The following is a 25,185-nucleotide window of genomic DNA, read 5'->3' as shown; positions in this document are numbered from 1 at the left end:
TTTACTCAAGACAGATCTGCTTTACATTAGGAAAACAAATTTAAAAAAGAAAGAAATGACTACTACATCTGGGAGTTTTCATAGTTTATATATAATAATAATGTTATGATACTTTGCTATTAGATACAAAGATAAGACTTGACTAAAGTTCTACAAAACAATAATTTGGGAGTTAGCATCTGAGATTATCATGGGGAATATCTGTTATAATTTAAGAATAAAAAATGAAAGCTCTAGATTAATGTCAACTAAAATTCAAGAAAAGGATATTTATTAAACCTTTTTATTTTTGTTACCCATTATGATTGCCTTCAAGATACCTACCAGTTCTTCAGAGTTAGTTAAGACCCACTTCATGGCTCAGTACCATGGTAGGATTTGTAAGCGCTTCAAGTGTTTACCTGAAGACATATTAATTCTCTAGCTGTTGACAAAGCAAATCATTTCTACCAAGGACATCCTGGGATTCCAGCTGTTGGGCAGTTTTTTTTCTAAACAAAAGAGGAGATAGGGAAACTTCCTTCCTGGGACCCAGAGAAGCTGCCTGTGGGAGGCAGACAAAAATGGCTCCAAGATATCTATTCACTTGCTAATCCCTGGAACCTGTGAATATTATCTGATACAACAGAGGATGGATTGATGAAGAATCTTGAGTTATCCCAGATCATCCAGATTTAAGTGCAGTCAGATTCCTACTGAGAGTGAGGCGGAGAGACACAGAGGCACACAGAAGATGGGCAGACACTGAAGTAATGTGCCCAAAAGCCCAGGGGTTTTGGAGGACAGGACGGAATCTCCCTCAGGGTCTCTGCAGGAACAGCAGTCCTGCCCACAACCTTGTTCCAGATTTCTGGCCTCAGGTACTATGAGAAAATATACTTCTGGTGTTTTAAAACGTCAAATCTGTCATAACTTCCTATGGCAGCCCTACAAAACAAATATATGGTCTTTTATTAGTTTTCAAATGTAAGCACCTCAAAACTCTTTGGGAGTTAGTCTAGGCTCTGACAATACACTCCAGACAGAAAAGGCAGGAGAAAGGAGAAGTGCATCCAGAATGCATCTAGAAATGAGGGACACTTGTGGCATCTCTGTGTGCCTGGGAGGCAAAGCCAGAAGCCTGAGGAGGAATGGGCTGGAACAGAGGGAGAGGAAGGGACAGAAAGGAAGAGGACAGACAAGAACAATAATGATAATTTTTGGTGTTGGGAGGGCCAAAGGATTTTTAAAAAGCAAAAGTCTACTATTAAGTTTTAAATTGCTTGCTGTGCTTTACTCTGATAAAAACTCCCCCATCCTCTTTATTTAACAATCAGGTTCACACAAGTACATGATTTGCATGGTGCTTTGGAGGAAGGAGGGAGGTAAGCAAAGACAGAAGACCACTGGCTGCTCCTCACGATGGCAGACAGACTGACAGCACTCTGGACATGGGAGGCCCTGCCCAGGCACCTGGGAGAACTGAACATGGACACCACCGATCAGGGTCTTTCTCTCAATGGAGCAGGTGCTCATACAAATGACCAGCTGATGCCTGTTGGAAACACAGGAGGACCTGAGGATGTCAGGAAGCTGATTCTTATACTCCTGTCTCTAACGCTCCCCAGTAATAAAGCATTTCATAACACATACCCATTTACTTGCCATCAATCTTACACAGGCCATTTTACAGTATGTGCCTTAGTTCCTTTATATTTAAGAAATAAACTACTACAGTAGAGGAACGCATTATCCCTGACTCCTCCTCTCCCACACAATGTTCTGTACTTGCTGCTATATCTATGTCCCCACAAACAATCTGTAACATTTACTGCATTTTACAAATTCAGGTAAATGTATATTGGTATGTCCTTTTACAACATATTCATTTTTTTTCATTTAATGTTTAATAGGCAATACATGGATACAGCTCCACCCCTTAGCAATAATGAAAACACCTACTTCCCTATAGCTTCATCAACAAAGTCCCATCTAACTTTCATATTTTCGCCCATCTCATGAGAGACAACATTTCAGTGTAATTTTTAATGTATATTTCTCTCATTAGGAGTGGGGTTGAGTATATTTTCATATATTTAAAGAACTTTTATGTTTCTTTTTCTGAGAACTGTTCTTTGCCCATTTTCCATACAATTTGTTTCTTCCCCTCATTTTCTAGAGGGTCCTGAGTGTGTTGAGAATGAGCTCTCTCAATGCACCGGAGGCTGCAAATATCCTTCTCAGTCCATCATTCATCTCCTGACTTCACAAACAGTGTTTTCTTAACCATTATCACTCTTTTCCCTTATGGCTTTTAGATTTTGAGTCTTAGTTTAAAAGTTCTTCCATAGGGGATCCCTGGGTGGCTCAGCGGTTTGATGCCCGCCTTTGGCCCAGGGCGCAATCCTGGAGTCCTGGGATTGAGTCCCATGTCGGGCTCCCAGCATGGAACCTGCTTCTCCCTCCTCCTGTGTCTCTGCACCCCGCCCCCCCTCATAAATAAATAAATCTTTAAAAAAAAAAAAGTTCTTCCATAGTCAGGATATAAAGGACATTTTGTTTCTTCAAATACTTTTATGTTTTTAGTCCTTTTTTGATCCTCTTCTCCAGGTAAATAACATGGACTATGGTTCCAACTGGATCTTCGTGGACACGGCAGTTTAGTTTTCCCAAGGGCACTCACTGAAAAGTCTGTTAGTCTGTTCCTGCCTCAGAGCTGACAATAGACTATATGCCCAGTGGGAACAGTCCTGCCTCTGGACTTTCTGTTCTAGCCTGAAGGCTTGCCTCTCTGCTCATAAGCCAGCCTGTGCTAAAACTAATGAAGCTCTAGATAACATGTCTCAATGCTTAAAGGGATGTTTCTCCTTCATTGCTTTCATTTGTTAGTGTGTTTCTAGCTAGTCTTAATTGTTTATCTTTCTTTTTTAAAAGAGTATTTGAGAGAGAGCACACACATGAATGTGAGTCGGGGGATGCGGAGGGAGAAAGAATTTCAAGCAGACTCCTTGCTGGGCATGGAGCTGGATGTAGCGCTCAAGTTCACAACCGATGAGATCATCACCCATGAAATCATGACCTGAACTGAAACCAAGAGTTGGATGCTTAACCGTCTGTGTCACTCAGGCACCCCTTTCTATGTTAACTTTAGAATGTACCTCCCTAGAAATAAATAAATAATGCCTTTTGGTATATTCACTGGGATACATTCCCATTCATAAATGAATGTTTAGTGTCTTTAACTCTTTATGATTGCTAAGCCCTTTAAGATGTTATGATATTAAGCACATGGTATATTATTTCATTTATTCATATTTTGATTTGTGTCCTTTACCCATGTTTTCTTCATATGGGTTTTACATTTCTCATTAAATTACTGCTCTTTTAAATGAGGTCTTTTACTCTTGTGTATCTTTTATTATATAAAGGTAAGACACATTTTTAAAAAATAATAGATTCTTTGGGGAAAAAGTACCCAAGGATTTTGTGCTTTTTTTTCTTCCTCTTCTTTTACATTCTTAAACACTTTTACTGTATTTTACTGTGACACTCTGGGAGATCCCTGTTTTATCTTGTCATTGTTACTTAGAATTTTACAAATTATTTTCCCTGTGTTGTTTATAACTTTCTTTGACCTAATATTCAAAAAATTCAACTCACCACTTAAACTCCTGTTTCTTTTTTCCAGCCACTATTAAAACTGTCTTCAGAGACCTCAAGCCAAAATCGTAATGAGCCTATAAGAATTAAAATATCTGAGTTATTAAATTTCTGAAGGAAAAATTGGACAACTTGGAAATAAATGCATATCCTACCCAGTTAGATCCCTAATCATGTACACTGTGGAGACAGACTACGATATAACTTAAGAAAGTCTGCATTTTGCTTCCAATGCCCTCACTTCCCTCCCAAACTGGTGCCCCAAGTCTCCTCAAAGAGAGAGTAACAAGTATTAAAGCTGTTAAAAACTATTAGTATTTAAATTAAGTTTTCTCTGAAATAGAGATATGAATTGAAAGGACATGAAAAAGAGGAACACTTTGGAGGTAGTGTGGTTGGTTGGCCAAACTATCTTGGACCATAAACAAATACTCATTAAGCTGACATATCCCATAATAATCATTTTCAGAATGTGGTACTCAGATCAGCAACATCAGGAACTGTCAAAAACCTGTCAGAAAAGCAAATTATCAAGGGCCACCCTAGACAGTCAAAAAGTTGGTAAGAAGTCCAGTGATTTGTATTTTAACAGATCCCCCCAATTATCCTGAAGCACAATAAAGTGTGAGGGCCACTGCTATAGAGGTTAACTTCCCTGTAAGGAGAAAGTAGCCCGTAATTTAACACAGCAGATATTCCATTATTCTCTCCAGGTCCTGGAGGAAAGGCTTGAAACCCTGACTGATTTTATTTATTTATTTATTTATTTATTTATTTATTTATTTATTTATTTATTTATTTATTTATTTATTTATGATAGTCAGAGAGAGAGAGAGAGAGAGAGAGAGAGAGAGGCAGAGACACAGGCAGAGGGAGGAGCAGGCTCCATGCCAGGAGCCTGACATGGGACTCGATCCCGGGTCTCCAGGATCGTGCCCTGGGCCAAAGGCAGGCGCCAAACCACTGCGCCACCCAGGGATCCTGAAACCCTGACTGATTTTACGTATCACCTCACATCCACGTTGGCTTGCCAACTAGAAGTATTGATAGGATTCTAACTCCATTATTTCCCAGGTCATCCCTATTCCAATACCAGAAAGGTCTTATTTAAAGTTTTCTATAATCACCTTCGTTTTGAGAAAAGCAGTTTGTTACCTGTTGTGAGAGCTGTTTGCTAGCTAATTCATAAATGTTAACTAGCTTTCCAGAGAGCGATTTTGCTGATTTGAAACCAAATGAAAACAGAATTATTTCAGTAATCATTTGATAATGGGGAGCCATCATTGCCACTGGGCGAAACAGAGATTTTAAGTTATCTGGGAGTTCTACTCGACCTTTGTACCTTATAAGGGGAAGAAAAATGAAAAAAGAAAATGCAGTTTTTCAGTTTTTCTGATGAGAAAACACACAATACAGTTTTCCCCAAATAATCCTATTAGTTTTCTATGTGACCTTCATTTGAAAATAAGAGTATAAGATGGCTTATATTGTACTCTTCCTCTCAAGATCTTCCTCCTCTACCTTTCCTCCCATAGTGCTCCTCATACGAGTTCACTGAGGCCCTATCACCATGTTCCATGGATGGGTGTTTACTGAGCTTGCCTGGTCTCCACTCCTTGTGACCACCATGTTCCCTCCCTTCTGCTACTCTCTGCTTTCTTGTGTTTTCAATGTGACAAATGGCTGACCTCTTCCTTTCTCTCTGGCTATTGAAGTGAAAACGTCCCTCAGTCAGAAACTTACTATGAGGACCATCCAAGTGGATAAGGACGGAGCTGTAGCTATTTATAAGTGTGCAAGTAGAGGAGGGATTCCAGTGGTGGTGGTGGATGGTTGATTACAATGACAGACAACTGCTTTGTGCCTAAGATCCAAGAAAAGGATTTTGACTTGTCCCTACTCCTGGCACAGATTAACCAATACTTACCCAGGGTTCATAGTAACAAATATTGCACAAGACATATTGATACGAATTTCTTTTCCTTCCAGTACAAACCTATAAGACATTGGAAAGGGTTCAGAATGAGTAACCTCCAAAATGTGCCACTTCATTATATGGATAATTTTTAGCTGAAGACAATGAAGGCCCCCAAAACTTTACCTCCTCTTTAATTGCTTCTAAGAATTTAAGGGCCAGGTCCAGAAAGACAGCTATAACCAGAGACAACAACAGAGAATATAGGCTGGGCATCATAAGCTGTAAGGAGCTCAGAAGGCCTGTGCATTTGAATTCCTCTCTGTGCCCTGCTGTATCTGCAGGGTACAAATATTTGTTCACCAAGCATTTGCTCTTCCTATCTCCCTGTGACTTCTTTTCCTTCCCTTTGAATCCCCAGACCTCTTTCCACTTCTGTTTAACTCAGCATGGCATACAAACCTTAACTGCCTATCTTTGAACCTCTCATGTCTGTGTGAGGTTCATGTATGTAGGCAATTAAATTTTTATCCTATTAATTTATCTGATGCCAATTTACTTAATGGATAAGCCAAAAGAACCTAGGAAGGTAAAGGAAAAAACTTCCTCTCCCATCCATTATAATATTCATTACTAAGAGAATTGTTTTCTTTAAGTCAAAGTATGTTAAAACAATAAGTGAGTTTGGGAATGTTCCTAAGACTGTGTTATATTTAAATCCAAACAGCACATGCTGGGGAAAAAACAATTTTAAGAGAGGAAAGAAGAGGGTCATCTTGAGCCAAAGTTGTGAGCCCTGCTGGGGTTCAGATTTTTTTTTTAAATCAATCAATCAATCAATCTACCTATCTATCAATCAATCAATCAATCAATCATCTATTTATTTATTTGAAAGAGAGAGAGAGAGAAAGGGAGAGAGAGAACATGAGTGGGAAGGGCAGAGGGAGAGGGAGACAGAATCCCAAGCAGACTCATGACCCTAAGATCAAGACCTGAGCCAAAATCAAGAGTCAGCTGCTTAACCAACTTCATCACATAGGTGCTCTGAAGTTTCATATTTATTTGATCATGTTTAAAGAGTTTGTGGGGCCTAAGACTGGAAGGCACCCACCTGAATGAACTTACTGAACAGGGAAGAGAACCCAAGGAGACCCTTGGACACAGAGTTCTCCCTGAGTGACACCATGGAGCAAAGAGTGGCCATGGCATAGAGTTCTTGTGTCAGCATGAAATGCAGCCCAGGAGATCAGTATCCTCTTGTCAGCACCAGAGGTAGGGAACATGGCAAGAAATCCTCTGGTGACTTTATGGATAGCTGATACCAATGAGGGTGGTCAAAGCTGGAAAGGAAGAACACTGGGAACAAAAGCTGAGGACTCTGGACAGAACAAAGTCTGGCAGATACTGAGGTGTGATGAAGAACTGGTGACATGTGGCCTCCTGTGGCTTGTAAGGCCTTGCAACATTGATTCTAACAGCTGGAACAAAATTCTTGAGAGTAAAGCCAGAAGTAAGTGTCCATTAGCTTGAATTAGAAATATGGGGGGGAAGGACACCTGTCTGGCCCAGTTGTAGGAGCATGTGGCTCTTGATCTTGGGGTGGTGAGTTTGAGCCCTACATTGAGTGTAGAGATTACTTAAAAAAATAAAAATAAAAAAAGAAATATTAGATTGTAATAGAAAATTTAAATACAGAAATTCAATTATGCCCATAAAGTAAATCATGTGAGTTCCTGAATTTATCTGAAGAAAAAAAAAATTTGCTCAGATTAGTAAACTTTAGTAATCCTAACGTACAAATATTATTTTTACAGGATTTTTAAAAATAAAGCATATATTAATTAAGAGTAATGGGATAAGAGGGGGCTTCAGTCAGATGTGTAGCTAGTATAAGTTTCAAAAATTATTTTATTTATTTATTTGAGAAAGTGTGAGAGAGAGCATGAGCAGCAGGGGGGCAGAAGGAGAGGAAGAAGCAGACGCCCCGCTGAGCAGAGAGCCCAACGCAAGGCTTGATCCCAGGACCCTGGGGTGATGAGCTGAACTGAAGGCAGATGCTCAACCTACTGAGCCACCCAGGAACCCTTATAATTTTTTTTTTTTTTTTAAGATGTAGAATTAAAGAAAAGACTTCGGTTTCTTCAAGTGAAATGTCCTAACGTGGAAAGGTACTAAGAGAATTTAAACTCCAAAGTAAAAGCAAGTGGCTATATTTGCAACTTTGTACTGTGGCCTAGAAGACTGTTCTGAAGTTGGGCAGGAGCCTGGACACCCTCAGGCTGGCATGAACGTTAGTTACATATGTTTGCACCTTACTTGCCAAGCAAAAGAGACAACCAAGATGTCATTCCTTTTGGTCTGTACTTAGGGGAAAAAAAAACAAAAACCCAACACTTACTGTAGAACAAATATTTAATAGTAAGTAACCAAATGTATTCAGCCAGTACCTGACAGAATAGCTGTCTTTTGCGACCTTGATTGTTAGTATCTGCGACGCAATCACGGAGAGGACTTGCACGTCAATCCGATTGAACTCACTGAAACAGCACCATGCTCCCGACTGGACCACTCCAAAGAAGAATTTTCCCATTATCTTGAAAACAATGATTATACAGGAGAAGGCTTTCACTGGGCCAGGGCTCTGTGCATTCCCTCATTTTTTCCAGGGCAAGTGCACACCCTCCCCAGCCATGGCCTCTACCGCAGGGCCATGTGCGGTGCTCGGCCTGCGTCCATGGCAGGTGCAGGGCAGCACTGCCTGGCCCTCAGCGTTCAGAGGAGGTTCCAGTTCTGGAACCTACTGATTCCTAAATGCTAGCAGCTGAAACAACCGGAAACACTGCAGGCCAAACATAACACGCATGGATGAATACAGGCCAGGGAATGCGTGCACTTGGTGCAGAGGGGATGGAGAGTCCATGCCAGAGCCCCTGGGCCCTAAGACAGGCCGGTTCATCCCACTGGCTGCAGGAATCAGGTCCTGTCTTTATTGAAAATTTTGATATTCTGTTTATCTTGGGGGTTTTAGGAGACATTAATTATTATTCTAAAAAGCTTTGCATTAAAATATCTGCAGGCGGGCAGGCACTACAGCTACTCTCAGCCCTTCTGACCCCACTGGAAGGCAGTTCCCAGGGAGGAAACAAGAAACTCTATGTCTTAACACTAATGCAAACAGCTTATTTATGTTTATTGATATTTTTAATGTGCTAAGTGAGCACAAATGGAAAATGCAGGATCTCACAGGTAATGTGCTTTTTAACTGCAAAGAAAATGACAATAAAAGGTAAATAGTTTGAACTTAACGTGCAAGACTAAATAAATGGGAGTGTTTTGAAACTTCAAGTAAATTTGTGACAGGCACTAACGTACACGACATTTCAAGAAGTATTTCAGAATTTTATGTCTTACAGAATGTCCCGCCAAAAACAAAATAACTCTTAAATTGTAATCATCGATACAAGCTCTGACTCAAATTTTTGTGCTAATTATAATAGCCTCATTGTTCTTAATGATTACCTTTTTAGTAAATAAAAGTATAGTGTCAGAAATTATAAAATAAATTTATATTAATAGAGCAGTACTCTTAGTTTTTTTAATATATTCATGTTCCACATGTTCCACATGTTCCACATGTTTGGAAAAATCCCCCTGTCAAAAAGTTTGAAAACCACTGTCTTAAGTAGTAGTTCAGTTGCATGAAAACAAATTGCATAATGTTTTAAGTTTCTATTATACTCTTGTTTCTATTCTATTAATTTAGAAGAATCAATAGCATCTATTGTTCTGTTAATACTTAATGTCTAAGAGAAATATTTGTCTTGTCTTTCAGTCCTCAACGAATTATTTCTTTTAAGTACATATTTTTTCCTGCATATATATGAATAAGCTTTTACCTTATAATCCAAATCCTCAAAACAGTTGAAGACCACACAATGTTTGCCTAAGGACTGAGAAACAAAATATTATTTTAATAGAGCTCTTGCATTATGATGCAAAATATTAATGCTAAAACTTCAGAGTAATAAAATGTCTTTACTCTTTTGAGAAAACGTTGCAATATACAGGTGAACTGCATACCAAATTTAGAAACTCACAAAACTTGGTAGGGTACATAAATGCACATACACTATTAGCTAAGTTGATTAATACATGGAACACTAAAGTCATGTTTTTAAAACATCAACGGATAAAAAACTAAGAAAAAAGCATTTCAATGATGTCATTGCAGCAACGTCAAACTACATCCTTCACTTCCATCGTTACTTGTCTTTCTGTCTCTGTCTGTCTGTCTCTCTCTCACACAGACACACACACACGCACGCACACAGATACACACACACTGCTATTAATCACAAAGACTAGGTAACAGTAAAAGTCTGTGTGTGGCTAAGAACAGACTAATCACCCCCAATGAATGGGACGACACTGCCGCTGGCACATCAGTTAGCACAGTGTAATACCAAGTCGCACAAAGCATACTTGGCCCTGCCAAGGTCCCAAGTTCCAGCACAGAGCAGACATTTCAAAATGAACAGATGAATTACATGACTTAGTGAATGTGGTCAGGTGTTTGTTAAATGTTAGGAACATCTTAATAGCAGGAATAGTATAAATTTAAGATACCATTGGAAGTTTGTGTGACTATAAAAAAAATAGTATTCTGGATATAGAAACCACTTACTTTGGCTAGATCTTTGACAGTCTCTGTTTTGCCCGTGCCAGCGGGGCCAGTGGGGCAGCCTCCAAGATTCAAGAGCAGAGCTGCCGTGAGGGTGAGCCAGCATCTGTTAGTGAGGGGTGTAATAACCAACCGAGGAGTACATCCCAAGTACTCGTAGCCATACGTGAAGCTGGCATCTCCTTGGGACACATAGCACAACTTCTGCTTGTCATTCCATTTATACTGCAAATGTCTGAAAAGAATATTTTAAGTGCACATAGTATTTGGGCAAAATCATTCTTAATTTTTTCACATGTAGAAACATAATGAAGATTAAAAATGGAATGTTGACTAAAAAATTACAACAAAATGAAAAGAGTTATGGATAGTTCATCAGTGAAACTTCAGAACTCCAAATACTACAAGCATGTGAGCACTTTCCCTGTGAGGAAAGCAGTCTGGCTGAATCCTGCTGCTCTGCTGTGATGTATGCCACACAAATAGAGGATTTATACCAGAATCATCCCTATGAAATTTATTATGGTTTACATTGTTCATTATAACCAGGATCCTTACTACAAGGAGAGCTGAGAGAAATGCTAGTTGTTCTTAATATCAAACAAAATAGTGGTATTTATCTTATGAACCCTGTGCATCGGCGTGGCTCACCATAAATTTTCTTCTCTGTAAGGCTATGAGCAAAACTTGTGACCCAGCTGGAGCTTTATAGTGTGCACTCCTTCCCCTAGATATTGACCCAAACCTTTGTGTTAGTTTAAGGTGTACATACAACATGATGATGATATATGCACCTGTTGTGAAATGATCACTATATATTTAGGTAACATCCATCATTCACATACTTATGAATTTATTTTTCTTGTGATAACATTTAAGATCTACTGTTTTAGTACCCTTCAAGTATACAATGAAGTATTATTAATTATAGTTGCCATGCTATCCATTACATCCCCAGAACTTATTTATCTTATAACTGGAAGTTGGTATCTTTGACTTCCTTTATCCATTATCCACATTTCCTGTCCCAGGCACCACACCTGTCAACTACTTTGAGCTACCAGTTTGGTTGGTGTCTGACATAGATGCATATCCCTCAGAGCCCCTCAAAAGGTTAACATGTTTTGCAGTGTCCTGTGAGTTCCCTATGGGATCTTGAGGGACTCTAGCATACTTTAGCCCTAGAATCATAGATGCTCACAGAGTTTATTAGAGTCATGTCTTCTCTACTTTACTTTTCTATATAGGCTCTTCCACCTTTCATTTTCACTTTAAAAAAGAGTTACTAGAAAGTAATAATGACATATTGAACTTTTGGGTGGTGATTCATCCAGATGGCATATTTCTTTGGCAATTAAAAATGGTATAGTTATACTTCTACAGTAAAATGGACATGGAAATACATATCAAATATGAAGTATTCTGGTAAAATATACTCAAATGGTGTTAGTTAAATACATCAGCCTCTCTGCTCCATCTTCTCTAGAGTTTAAAGGAAATTGTCACATCTAAAATAAGGAAATTTATACGATAGCAGAATTTCTTAAAAATTCACTTTCTTGAGAATCAAAGACCTTATATAGGCAGGACAGTTAATTTTTCCATGAACAGAGGCATCTTTAGGGAAAAGTAACTCAGAAGTTTAAAGCTTCACATTTCTTGTACGAATCTTAGTGTGCTCTCCTCTTCTCCCCAGGGTCAGTGGCTGTGTGGTGTTTCATGTATGAAATATGTATTTATGAATATATAGATGGGAGACATTAATACACACACACACACACACACACCAGATTCCTGGGAGGAGAATGGGGCTCTGAGGTGGAGAACTGGCCACAAACGTTCTCAGTTTTGTTTCCCAGCTTAGTGAGTTCCAGAATGGACCACACCCAGGGAAGAAGGAGAACGGAGGCCTGGGGGGAGCTGCTCTCACTACACATTGGATGTTGCAGCCTGGCTGAATGGTGAGAAGTGAGGCCCACTCAGGAATGTGATACAGAAGGAAGTTACAATGAAGGGAGCACAGTGGAAAAGAAAACACAGGCACAGGGTACTCAAACTGACACTGTTTGCCCAGAATGTCTATAAATCCCAGAAAATTGAAACGCAAGTTTCACATAATTGGAGGTGGAGAATAAGTTTATCAAGAGGAAGCTATGTGAGGAGTTATTTCAGGTGGAGCTATAATTGAGATCTACTTACCTTGTCCACTCAAAATCCCCCACACCGGAGACACCTTTCAGCAGTAAATCTCTTGCTATGTCTCGGCAGTGAACGCAAAGCGTAAGCAGTGCTGTCAGTACAGCTTTTGTGCGAGTGTTACTAGTATCCAGCGCCACCAGCGCTGCAGTCTCCTCTAGGTGACCAATCATACCAGCATGGACTTTTTCCAACTCTGCTCTTGAATGAGAACTCACAAAACTTTTGATGCAATCATTATAAAACATGATCTGGCTCTGAAAAAGATATAAAGATGAGAACTGAAGAATCAACTATAAATTAAATCAGGTGTTTTCATGATATGTGTGTGTGAGTGTATGTGAAAGAGAGCTTACACATTTGAATGCATTTGAGAGTCAGACACTGAATTTTATTAATGCTTGTGTGGCCTTATTTTTTTAGTAAATTGAAATATATTCACCCCCAATATGTCTACTTTAGAAATCTGATATTCTTAGCTATCATCACAAGACTCATAACTTGAGACAGTAATAATGGAAGAAAAACTCCAGCATGAAATTAGGACTGTGTGCTCAGCTGACCCCAGAAATACTTTTCCTAGAATATGTTGTCTGTAATCATAATTTTTCAGGAACTTTTCCTAGAATATGTTGTCTGTAATCATAATTTTTCAGGAACTCTATAGGACTTCTGTTACTTGATCCACCTTTTGATGCTCACTCTCTCCATGTATGCCAGAAGGCCCATGGTTTAAAGTCACATTGGCAGTCAGTGAAGGGGAATATGTCCAGAGGCTTGCAAGTTTCTGGCCCGTAACTGGGTGAACTGTGATTTCAGTCACAAGGATAGTAGCTACTGAAGAAGAGCATGCTGGAGGGGAAGGGGCACAGTGAATGTGTTTGGGGATTTAATGAATTTGAAGTGCCTAAGAAACATGTAAGTAAGGCTATAAAGAAATACATTCTGGAATAATTAGCATAGAGTAATTTTGGAATAAGAGGCATAGCGATGGGACCTTTTTCTAGAACGAGGTGAAAGGGTAGAGGATGTGAAACCTGATGCATCAGTGTTTTTGGCCACATGCAACAGAAACTAACTCTGACTTTCTTAAGAGATGTGGCAGATCAACAGGAGGCTGGAGACCATGGCTTGGGAAGTGGGCAGGAACCAAGGCCATATCACAGAGGAGTCCAGTCAAGCGCCATTGCACTGCTATGATTGAGGCATTTATTCAGGATTCAGTCTCCGGAGAGAGCATCCAAGGGGAAGAGTCCCCTCGCTAGGCTGCGTCAGTGTGGGTTCTGGTGAGGTGGGCTGCGAACCAGATCTTTCTTTCCTTAGACAGCTGGAAGTTGCTCTAGTCTGGATAAATCCGCACTGAAATGCTTTCAGTGGCCAAACATATGGGCCAGTTATCATCCCTACTCCCCCACAGATGTCTGCTGGGAGAAGGCTCCTAGTCCATATGCAGAAGTGCAGGAGAAAGGGTAATTGTCAATTGTATGCTGGGATGGGAAATTAGCAGTAGGCAGGGCAGAAAGGGGAGAAATTTTGGCAAAGTCTGTTCAATGATGTAAGTTCAAGCCTATAATGAAGTACTTCTGGAGACACGACAGAGTGCTTCTTATTGTTAGAGAACCAGGGATTTTTGGAGAACCAGGGATCTGGGATGATCTCTTCTTCATAGAGCAGATCTGAGTATGTGCCTGGTAAATCACAGAAATGTCCACAATGATTCATTATCCTTTTGCTGCCTTTGCAGACAGTCCTCAGCTCAGGCTCTTCAAGCATTTTATCAATATTCAGCCAAGTGGATAACAAAGGAGACAAGAGACAAAGGACATCATCATTTGTGTCCATAATCCCAGCTTATTTTAACAGAGACTTGACAGTTGTGGCAGGGCAAGGCACAGTAAACAGATGTGATGTTATTTTTAAATTTACTAGAGAATTTAATAAAGTCAAGTCTGTTTTACAAACACTTGGTAATGGTAACTCATGGAGCTGGGGCTTCTTCCTCCATCACTGCAGGGGAACCTCCGTCCCCAAGGTTCATGGGGATTCTCATCACAGACATACATAATGGAGTTTTCAGATCTCTCTAGAGCATTTTAAAATGCTGACTGCTATGGCCACGATAGCCAAACTGTGGAAGGAGCCTCGGTGTCCATCGAAAGATGAATGGATAAAGAAGATGTGGTTTATGTATACAATGGAATATTACTCAGCTATTAGAAATGACAAATATCCACCATTTGCTTCAACGTGGATGGAACTGGAGGGTATTATGCTGAGTGAAGTAAGTCAGTCGGTGAAGGACAAACATTATATGTTCTCATTCATTTGGGGAATATAAATAATAGTGAAAGGGAATATAAGGGAAGGGAGAAGAAATGTTTGGGAAATATCAGAAAGGGAGACAGAACGTAAAGACTGCTAACTCTGGGAAATGAACTAGGGGTGGTGGAAGGGGAGAAGGGCGGGGGGTGGGAGTGAATGGGTGACGGGCACTGGGTGTTATTCTGTATGTTGGTAAATTGAACACCAATAAAAAAAAATTAAAAATAAAATAAAATAAAATAAAATGCTGACTGCTCACTTGCTCTAGAGAAAAGTTAATCCAGTTCCATCTCTCCTCCCTTAGCTCCATGATGCCTCTTCTTTGGACCCCTTCACGGAGCTCCTTCCTTCATCTTCTCCTTAAATGTGGATGTCCTCTGGGGTCTTTCTTTGTCCTTCTCTTATTCTATACATTCTATTGGGGAATTCTCTACTGTCTTGACTTCAATCACTACTTTATAAGTTCTTCTTCTCAAAAGAACCATGTGCCCTGGTTTTCTTGCTATCACACATACCTCGTTTCTCTTTCTCCTTTGAGTTCCACAAAAGCAACAATCAGCAGCATGAAGGCTCCCTGAAAAACACCCATATGCTACTCTCCAGAACCTGTGACCAAGTCATATTAGATGGCAGAGGGACTTTGCAGCTGCGACTAAATCAAGACCTTCAGATGGAGAGATTATTCGGGATTACCTGAGCGGGGCCAATATGATTGTAGGTACCCTTAAAACTGGGGAACTTTTTCTGCTGTGAACAGAGGGAAGTTTGATTAAAGTAGAACAGTCAGACAGGTGCCAACAGGGCTGGCTTTGAAAATGAAGGAAGGGGCCACCAGCCAAGACATGCCAGTGGCCTCTAGAGGCTGGGAAAGATAAGGAAAGGGATTCTCCCCTGAGCCTCTGGGAAGGAATGCAGCCTTGCCAACACCTCAATTTTAGCCAGTGACACCAGTGAGGCCTTCATCGGACATACCTGCAAGACGATAAACATGTGCTGTTTTAAGCAACTAAATTTGTGGTAACTTTGTAATGACAGCAGTAGAAACCAAATACAATACCATAGGGGAACATCCCTGAGAAAATTTATGATTCTTTTCATTCAACATTATGAAGAAATTTTAAAACCATAAAAAAGTTGAATTCTAAAACAAATGCCCATATGCCCACCACCTATATTCCAACTAATTTTTGCTATATTTACTTTATCACATCTGTCCATATATCCATCCAACCATCTATATTATTTTTTGATGCATTTCAAAGTGACACATATTAGTACCCTTCAGAGTGGTTTACTTCTAAATCTTTGCTTTCTTGGCAGTATGACCATAAATTAACTCACCACTGTGAGGACCACTTGTCCTGGATGAGACACCACCCACTCGGAAAAAGTTTGGCAGCTCCAGTCTTCAACTCCTTGACTTACAAATCTATAAATAGAACATTTTATTTCTATTATTACATGTAATCATAGTGGCCATTTAATGATCAAGCATGACAAGATCACGTGGGGGTGGGGATTTTCCTTTAGGATCTCTGGTTCTTTAATTCTGATTTAGGTGTACGTAAGGGACCAAATGCTAGAGTTAACAGAGCCTGAATTCATGCATAATGCAGATTCCTTAAACTTCCCTTTAATATCACCTGTACTCTTCCAATGGGGCCATTGAGTTTCTGGGGTGGTGAAACTGGAAGGGGGAGATGGCCATATTAGCTTTGAATATCTATTACTATCAATGACAAAATCAGTATTTAAGATAATTTCTACAAGATGAGTACTGGGCTGAAACCATTAAATGAACTTTAGCAGTAAAGCCCTGCATTTAGCTTTAAAAATTAATCATAGGGGATCCCTGGGTGGCTCAGCAGTTTAGCGCCTGCCTTTGGCCCAGGCCGCGATCCTGGAGTCCCAGGATCGAGTCCCAAATCGGGCTCCTGGCATGGAGCCTGCTTCTCCCTCCTCCTGTGTCTCTGCCCCTCTCTCTCTCTCTCTCTCTCTCTCTCTCTGTGTCTATCATAAATAAATAATCTTTAAAAAAATAAAATAAAAATTAATCATAAGGAAAAATAGGATTCATGAAAAATATGCAGAAATTTTATTTAAGATCAAGTTAATTTGTGCCAACAAAATAGGTTTTCATATTGTTACAGTGGGTTTTTTGTCACTTAGAAATTTTTAGTTTCTATATAGTCAAACTGATCACTGATCCCATGTGTCACAAATTTTCAACATTAAACTTTACTTTTCTTCTACTACTGTGACAGTTTCTTTACTTACCAATCTTAATCTAGAATTTAGTTTATTTTTAAAATAAATATTGATTCTTCTAATTTTTGCTGTAATTGCAAATGGTGTCTGTTTTTATTATTTTCTTATTATCACTGCCACAGAGGAGAAATAGGTTTATAATGACTTTTATATATTTTAAAACAATGTCAGTGACATTGTTGAGATACAAACGCAGCTCTTATTAAAATGACCTTTTATTTTAATGTCTTTGTTTTCTTTTTGTTTGCTATTCCATGACCTGTCTTTACTGCTTTTATTTGCACCTTTTGTAGCATTGCTTTATCTCTCAAAAAACATGTAGTTCCATTTCTCTTTTGACAAAAAAAAGACCTTACTCTTATTTTGACACGGTACCCCCATTTATATATAAACACACACAGACACACAGCACATTATAATTTCTTTATTTAACTTCCTTCAGGGTTTTAGAAATATTTATTCTGATTTTTTACAGCCTCTTGGGAGAGAGTGGATCAAGATTTTTGATGTAACAATCCTGTCTTCATCATGAGCGATATTCCTTCAAGTGACAGATAATATGTTAATAGTATATATCATATATATTGTACATATACACATATGTACACACACAAAACACTGGAACACAAGAAAGTGTGCCGCAGGGCATCAACTTGAAAAGGCTCTAGCAGGCGGAAAGCAAATTGGGACTGAGTTACAGAAATGAGCAGAGAAATGGGAGAACACCACTGCCAAGCTGGACAAACACAAGAGAGATCAGGGCGGCTCTGCAGGGAATGAGAACTCTCTAAGCAGGGCCAGTGGCGGCCTCTACCTTCCCCACACCCCAGCTGCCAATGGCCACAATGAATAGCCATCTCCAAGGGCGATGAGGCTGCAGAGAGAAACAGAGGAGGGCCTGCAATCACACCACACATCTTCAAACATGGCAGGACAGGAAGGGAGTAAGGGGAAGACAGGAATCGAGGCGTTGACGCTGTCATTTTTCTCCAAGATGCGGAGTACCTGAAATGACACTGGAACTCACACACTGGGGAGGTGACAAGGGTGTCTTGTAGTTCCCAGGAGAAATGGAAAGGAATCTCCATATGCTGGGAGCTAAAACCACTCACATCCTAGGCCATGTGTCCATCCTGTCACCTGTAGCTATGCAGGCAGGCTACTGTAATTACATACCAGCACTTGCTTAGAGAGGGAGAGGGACACTCACCAGTCTGAACACGAATGGACAACCAAAAACGACCAGTAGAAACATGAACAAAGCTGACGCAGTGACAGACCACTCCTTCACGGATGCTAACCCCTGGCTAAAGCTCTCTGAGATCAGAGATCAACCAGTGGGGAGTGTAACAGAGGAATATGAACACTTTCTGGTGAGACTAAATGCTGCCATGTCTTGTGACATTTGATGATATAGAAATTAATACAACTGGAATAAAATCCTGCATGATTACAATATGGAGGAGGTGATGGGAGGGCAGTATGAAGTGACCATGCTTGTTGGGGACAAACCGGAGATATTTACCATAAGCTTTGATGAAAGTATGTTTCACAATGTGCATTCACATTTTAAGAGTATTCACTAGAACAAAGGAAATGTCTCTGACTTTGGCATGGCTACCCCAAAAGATATGAAGAAACTCAGTGCAGCAACAGGAAGTAAAAACCCCCAGACCCAAAGCCTGCTGATTCGAGGGTGGACAGAGGATGGGAAGCATGCATGCAGCAGCACATGTGAAGGGTGCCTAGAGAGTTTAATGAGGGGACTTTTTGCAGGGCTGTGGGCAAGGTTCAGGGAGCTAACATGGGTGGTAATGCAGTTATTTATTAGAAATAAATGCTAGAAACAAAAAGAGGATAAGGACAAACCCACAGAAAAGGAGGAAATGTTTAATACAATTTTCCAGAAAATAAACTAAGTGGACCAAAATATGAAGAGGAAAATGAAGGAAAGTTCAACATAAGGACATTTGTGGTTGTCATTCATGGCAAATTTCAGGCAAAAGGGTATTTAGGTTTCTTGATAGATTCATTAAAAAACTTTTGAATTAAATACCCTTCAATTGTTAAAAACTTTGCAAACAAGTTAGAGAATAAAACTCTTTATTTTGAGGAGGGGTATGTTCCAGAAATCCTAGCATCATAGCAAACAGTGAAACATTAGAAATGTTCCCAGTAAAATGAGGAACAAAAGAAGGATGGTGACTGTCATGTGTACTTTTTAACATTGTACCAAATTTGTCATCCTAAGTAACATGAAAAGGAAGAGACATTTCAAAAGAACCATAAAGAGAAAGAACTATCATGATTAGCAGCTGATAAGATGGTCCTGGTGTGACAAGTGAACATCCGTCTCTTGAGAGCCTGCAGAAGCTCCTGCCCTCATGGGAGACGGCATCTGGCTCTGATCACATCACCTGGGGAAGGACTACAGCCGAGAAAGCTGTTGTGGTTATGATCTGCTCTGCTCTAGGAGTCTCGTGTCGGCATTCAGGATCATATTAATTAATACAAATATATAAAAACTTTAAGACCAACAAATATAACCAACCACAAAGAATTAGAAATGTACAAGGCAGCGCGAGTCAAAGTCATTTAAAAATTCATGCTCTGGGGCTCTTTCTTCGCTCTAAACCAACTGGAACGTAAAAAGGAGAACATCACAAAGATGGAACCAAGCAAACAATGTGAGGAAGCAGAACGGGGATGGGCTACAGCCGAGCCTTCAGGGCATGGGGTCTTTAGAAAACTGACTAGGCTGAAAGCACACAAAAAAACACCTGGATGCAGTCCAGGATCATGCTCTCAAACTGACATTCACGCTGGAAAAGTGATTTTCCATCCAGCCATGTGCTGTCATGTTCTATCAAAGCCCATTTCATAAAAGACTTCACTCTACATTTCTACAGATCCTTTCCAATAAGATTAGTAGGTAATTAACCAAGGTTAAATATATATAATGCAATCTTAGAATTAAAAATTGTACTCACAGGGACACCTGGGTGGTTCAGTCAGTTAAGTGTCTGGCTCAGGTCATGATCTTGGGCTCCTGGGATTGAGTCCCGCATCAGGCTCCCAGCTTCTCCCTCTCCCTCTTCCCTGCTCATGCGCGTGCTCTCTCTCTCTCTCTCTCAAATAAATAAAATCTTTTAAAAATTGTACTTACTTTTTCAGTACATCAAACATGCTTTTCTCTACATTTATCAACCACTGTTCCACAGCACTTCTTACACGAATTTTCCTGTAATTTTTTCCAAAAAAAATCGCAAATAATTCTTTTTATCTATGTTTCTTCATTCCTTTGATAAGGCTGTAGACTAACTTTTCTACACTTATAACATTCACAGGCCAAAGGATCATAATTCTACAATTGTGTTTTTTTCTAGATCTTAATTTGGAAAGCTACGGAGACAACTTATCACCTAACTTTATGGAACTATGACACTGAAACCATTGACTTACAAAATTAAGAGGTTCCACTAAAACATGAACTGACAAAGTAGATAAGTTATATTACAGAGCGTTTTTGTATTCCTTGCTGGCTCTTTTAAACAGCCAGCCTAGGTTACGGTGGGGTTAGGGACTTTAGTGGATGGAAACACTTGGGCACAGCATTTTTTAATCAACTCCCAATAGGAGCCACGTGCCAAAGGCTGGAGGGAATCAGCTGATGAGGGGGGGCCTAGGGCCAGGGGCCAGGGAGGCAGCATAGGGAGCAGCATGAACAACATCAAGCAAATAGCAAATTTTCTTCCTAATAAGTTCCTATAATAAAACCCCTATGCTGGCACCTAGGATAATACCAATAAATACAGACATGAAAAAGTAAAATTCTGCATAAGTACATTAGCTTTGGGGAAATAGTTTGCTTAGCAAACTTCTTGAAATATCAGAAATTTCCAAGCAGAGGTTTTAAATAATAAAGTTTTATGGTGTCTGAATGTTTCATTAGTAACACATATGTCATACTTGGGCAACAGAAGAGTTTCCCCTTCAGCAGACATGAGCATTATCACAGCAGGAGGGCCAATTTCTTGTTTCCAAATCAATAACTGTTTTATATTTTCAAAACACTTCACAAGATGAGGCTGTGGACCAGAATCAAATGTCAATAAACACTATACAATTCTGACCTGGTTTGGAAATAATATCCCTGAGCAGAGAAAAATATTACCTGTAGAGACCCAGGATTTCTACTGTCAGCTAGAATATCAAGGAGTTCAGCGTTGCTAAGAAAGTAAAATCTTGGGAAAATCATTCTTTTAATTTCAAGGTAGTCCTGTCCAGAACCAAAAGAAAATACAGTTCATAATGTATGTTTAATCATAATACGATCACAGCCTCATTTGGGGCTACATTTGCACATAAAAAATACAATATTTAAATTGCAGCATATGTAGCTGCATTAGTAAAAATAAGAGTCCATGCTGATTTTTTTCTTAAGTTGCTAAAATAATTTATAATAAAGCAAAACTAAAGTAAATGTAAATTTAACCTCCCCCTCCAATGAATGTACACACGCAGACACCCTGCTGTAAGCTGGATCACTAGCACTGCCTTCCCACAGCCTCACTTTCTGCCCATTTCCTGGTCATCAGGAGAGAGATTGTCCTCTCATGTCCCATGGTGACACCCTCTGGTCCCAGCCCTCCCCGAGGCTTAGCTGCACCCATGCTGTCTTAACTTCATCCTCCTTTTCCAGAGGAAGAGACACCTGTTCCCACATGCCAACCAAGCCATCCCTGTGTCACTCATTACTCTCCTCCTCTCTCAAGCTCTCCTTTGCCACAGGCTTCCTTTTTACCTCTCATTAAAAGTATACACAAGAAGCCCCTCTTGTGCTTTGTTTTCGTCTAGTTACTGTCTGGGTCCCCACCTCCTCTCCACGGTCACAGGCCTTGAAAAGATGGTCTGTGAACTCCGGGTCTCTGCGTATGCATCTCTCAGCCACTCCAGGCCCTGCTGTGTGGCCGCATCACTAACAGATTGACACTAGCTGGTCAGCCTTCATGCTGCACGATGTCTGCATCACATCTGACAGCTGGCTCCGTTCCTTATTCTGCCTGGGATGCTGCTCTCCTTCCACCCATCCTGCTCTTCCTGGGCTGCTGGGCATATACATAACACACATGCTCTGTAGCTCCTGTCACTTCCTTTTGCCCCAGATCTCTAACCCCAATTGCTGATTGAAGACGGTCATGTGGCTGTCCCATGAGTATTAGATTTCCAACATGTACGGCACTTAGCTGTTTCTACACAAGCCTCTCCCTCCTACTTCCTCTCTGTAGTGTGAACCCTTCCATATTGGTGGCCAAGCCAGGTATCTTGGCACAAGCCTGGGCCACGTGCCCATCTGAAGCTTGTGGCTCCACCTTCTTTCATCCTCACCATCGTCTTACCTTAGTCCCCCCAGGATTTCTAGTCTTGTAACTGGTTTATCTATTCTCACTGCCCCCCCTTCCCCCCGCCATCTACACATACCCTAGGGTCCTGAGACATTTCTAAATCAAATCATTTCACCCTCCTGCTCAAAATCCTTCAGTAGCTACTCTATGGTCAGCATTCATTGTGATATTCAAGGCCCTTCCTCATCTGGTCCTGCTTCCTTAGAGAATCTCACCTTTCACCACTTCCCCATTTGCAAACTAGGTTCCATCTTATTTATAGCTCCAGAACATGCCATGCTTGCTCATGGTTCCATATCTATACTCTCCCCTGGCCTAGGGTGCTCTTTCCACTCAGCTACCCACACACCCTGGACCCTTTTACCTGGCTAACTCAACACAATCTTCCAAAACCCAGATGAATTATCACTTCTTGCAGGCTAGGTCAATTTCTCTTCTTTCACATGACCATATCATCCAAATGATCATAGCATACATCACACATTAGTATCTCTCTACTTTGGTTCCTATAATAGATCTTGAGCTCTGTATAATAAGTAGGGAGTTGTCTGAGGACTCCCAGCACATGGCAGCAGTGCCTGGTACAGAGCAGGTGCTCAACACATCAATAAATGGAGAATTACCGGTTGGCAATGATGCTTACTAATAGTCCAAAGGTATGCTAAAAAATAATTAGAAAGCCTATCTCAATCCTTACTCAGTAAACTTGCTATTATTAACCAGATCCCTCCAGCTCGTGCCCCAAATCATGGATTCATGTAGCAGAGGGTCTTCCTGGGTAGAGAACTTTCTATAGGCTGTAACTACCACATGTGGGTAGTTACCTTCCACATCTGGAAGGGTCATCACAACCACTGTAACTTGTGTTCAACAAGGAAAAGATACAAAAACCTGGAAGGAGATCTTGGTTTATGAAGTGAATATATTCACCACGAATCTCAAATATTAAAACCCAGTATTTAAAAAAATGTACGTCTAAGCTGAAAATTTAATGTTTTGGCAATCTTTAAATATATGGATTCGATAACTTCATTTATAAAATCATCAAACTAAGACTTCTGGGGAATAATGGTGGAGTAGGAGGACCCAAGCTCACTTTGTCCTCCAGGTAAACCTAGATAACATCCACATCAGCATAAGTAATTCTGTAGACTGGGAGAACAGACCCCACAGCTGAATGTAGAGACCCAGAAAACGAGAGGAAGGGTAGAGACGGGGTGGGGACCTAACTGGACCCGGGGTATGCTGGCAGGAGAAAGACCCATAGGCAAAGACTGGGGTGGGAGGATCCAGCATGGGGAAAATGAATCCTCGTCACATTTGGCTTTGAAAATGAGATAGGTCAAATTTTACAACTTCTTAAAACCAGGAGGACTTAAACCCTGGAATCTTGAGAACATTGACTCAGCTCTGGGAGAGCTGGGAGGGAGAGAGGAGACCATCTCCACTGTTAAAGAGACTGCATGACAGTCCCACAGAGATATAGCACAGAAGCTGCAGTATGAAAAGTGCCTGGGGCATATAGGAACAAGGGACAGAAATCAGGGGGAGACTTCTCCAGGAACAAAGGAGCTGGCGGGTGTCACTTTTCTCCCTTAGCCTAGATACGCTAACATTGGCTGGAACTAATTTGCTCACAGCACCCCCTCACTCCAGTGTGGACATGCCCCCTCCAGCCAGAGCTCAGCTCCAGATCCACTCCCACAGCAGACCTGCACAGACTTTGCTAGCACTGCACCCCACTCACATGCATGTTGTGGGTCCACCCACTCTCCAAAGGGCCCTTGGCAAGAATCCATCCAAAGCAGTGCCACAAGCCTGGCAGTGTGCAAACAGCCCCACCACCAACCAGCCCCACTCCAAAATGAGTCCTGCCCTGGAGAGAGGGGAAGATGACCACACACCAGTCTGACTATAGGTCTACCCACCAACAAAAGATTCTAGGGGACAAGACAGGGAGAGTGCCCTATAGTTTGGTGCTACTTCATCTCTGGCAAACACCTGGTCTGACTCATCCCAAGCTCAAGGCAGCCCACTAACACCACAGGGACCAGACCCTGCCCACGACAGGCAGAGAGCCATTGCAGACGAGACTCAAGGCAAACACATCCCAGCCACAACAGGAGGGTGCACACAACACACACAGGAGACCTCCCTGAGCACCAGGTTTGGAGTAACAGGGAACACTGCACTGCAGGGCACTGTATGACCTCTTCTTCAAAAGGCCACTACCATCAAGAGCAGGAGACATAGCTGATACAGAGAAATAGAGAGTTAGATAGAATGAGACAGAGGAATAAGTCTCAAATGAAAGAACAGAACAAAATCACAGCAAGAGACCTAAAAAAATGAAGATAAGCAACATGCCTAATGGAGAATATAAAGTAATGGTTATAAAGATACTTACTGGACTTGAGAAAAGGATGGAGACCTCAGTGAGACCCTCCACAAAGATAGAAAACATAAAAAAGAACCAATCAGAGATGAAGAACTCAATAACTGAAATTAAAAATACACCAGAGGGTATAAACAGATTAGAGGAAGCAGGAGGACAGATCAGTGACCTGGAAGACACTAATAAAAAGCAATCAGGCTGGACAAGAGAAAGAAAAAAGAATAATAAAAAATGAGAACAGGTTAAGGGAACTCAGCAACACCATCAAGTACAATAACAGTCGTGTTACAGGGATCCCAGAAGGAGAAGAGAGAGAAGAGGGGACAGAACATTTATTAGAAGAAATAATAGCTGAAAACTTCCT

At 40.7% G+C, this 25,185-nt stretch overlaps 1 protein-coding gene across 14 annotated transcripts in view; it reads right to left on the bottom strand.

Annotated features, from left to right (window-relative positions):
• The window catches only part of DNAH14 (dynein axonemal heavy chain 14), a 325,158-nt gene that overhangs the window by 177,617 nt on the left and 122,356 nt on the right, over positions 1-25,185 (bottom strand). For all 14 annotated transcript variants that reach the window (XR_013381670.1, XM_077901271.1, XM_077901270.1 and 11 more), the window contains 11 exons: positions 21,196-21,300; positions 20,991-21,109; positions 20,188-20,262; positions 16,095-16,182; positions 12,435-12,688; positions 10,239-10,470; positions 9,451-9,504; positions 8,002-8,147; positions 5,567-5,635; positions 4,795-4,981; positions 3,640-3,716 (listed from right to left, as the gene is read on the bottom strand). Coding sequence is in view for 13 of the 14 variants with exons in the window: in XM_077901271.1 (XP_077757397.1) it covers positions 3,640-3,716; positions 4,795-4,981; positions 5,567-5,635; positions 8,002-8,147; positions 9,451-9,504; positions 10,239-10,470; positions 12,435-12,688; positions 16,095-16,182; positions 20,188-20,262; positions 20,991-21,109; positions 21,196-21,300 (1,406 nt within the window). In the remaining variant the exon portion in view is untranslated. The remainder of the gene's footprint in view (positions 1-3,639; positions 3,717-4,794; positions 4,982-5,566; positions 5,636-8,001; positions 8,148-9,450; positions 9,505-10,238; positions 10,471-12,434; positions 12,689-16,094; positions 16,183-20,187; positions 20,263-20,990; positions 21,110-21,195; positions 21,301-25,185) is intronic.

The sequence above is a fragment of the Canis aureus genome, chromosome 6 (assembly GCF_053574225.1).
Source record: "Canis aureus isolate CA01 chromosome 6, VMU_Caureus_v.1.0, whole genome shotgun sequence".
Classification (NCBI taxonomy): domain Eukaryota; kingdom Metazoa; phylum Chordata; class Mammalia; order Carnivora; family Canidae; genus Canis; species Canis aureus.
The sequence above is the reverse complement of the archived record's forward strand: the minus strand, read 5'-3'. Positions and strand labels throughout refer to the sequence as shown.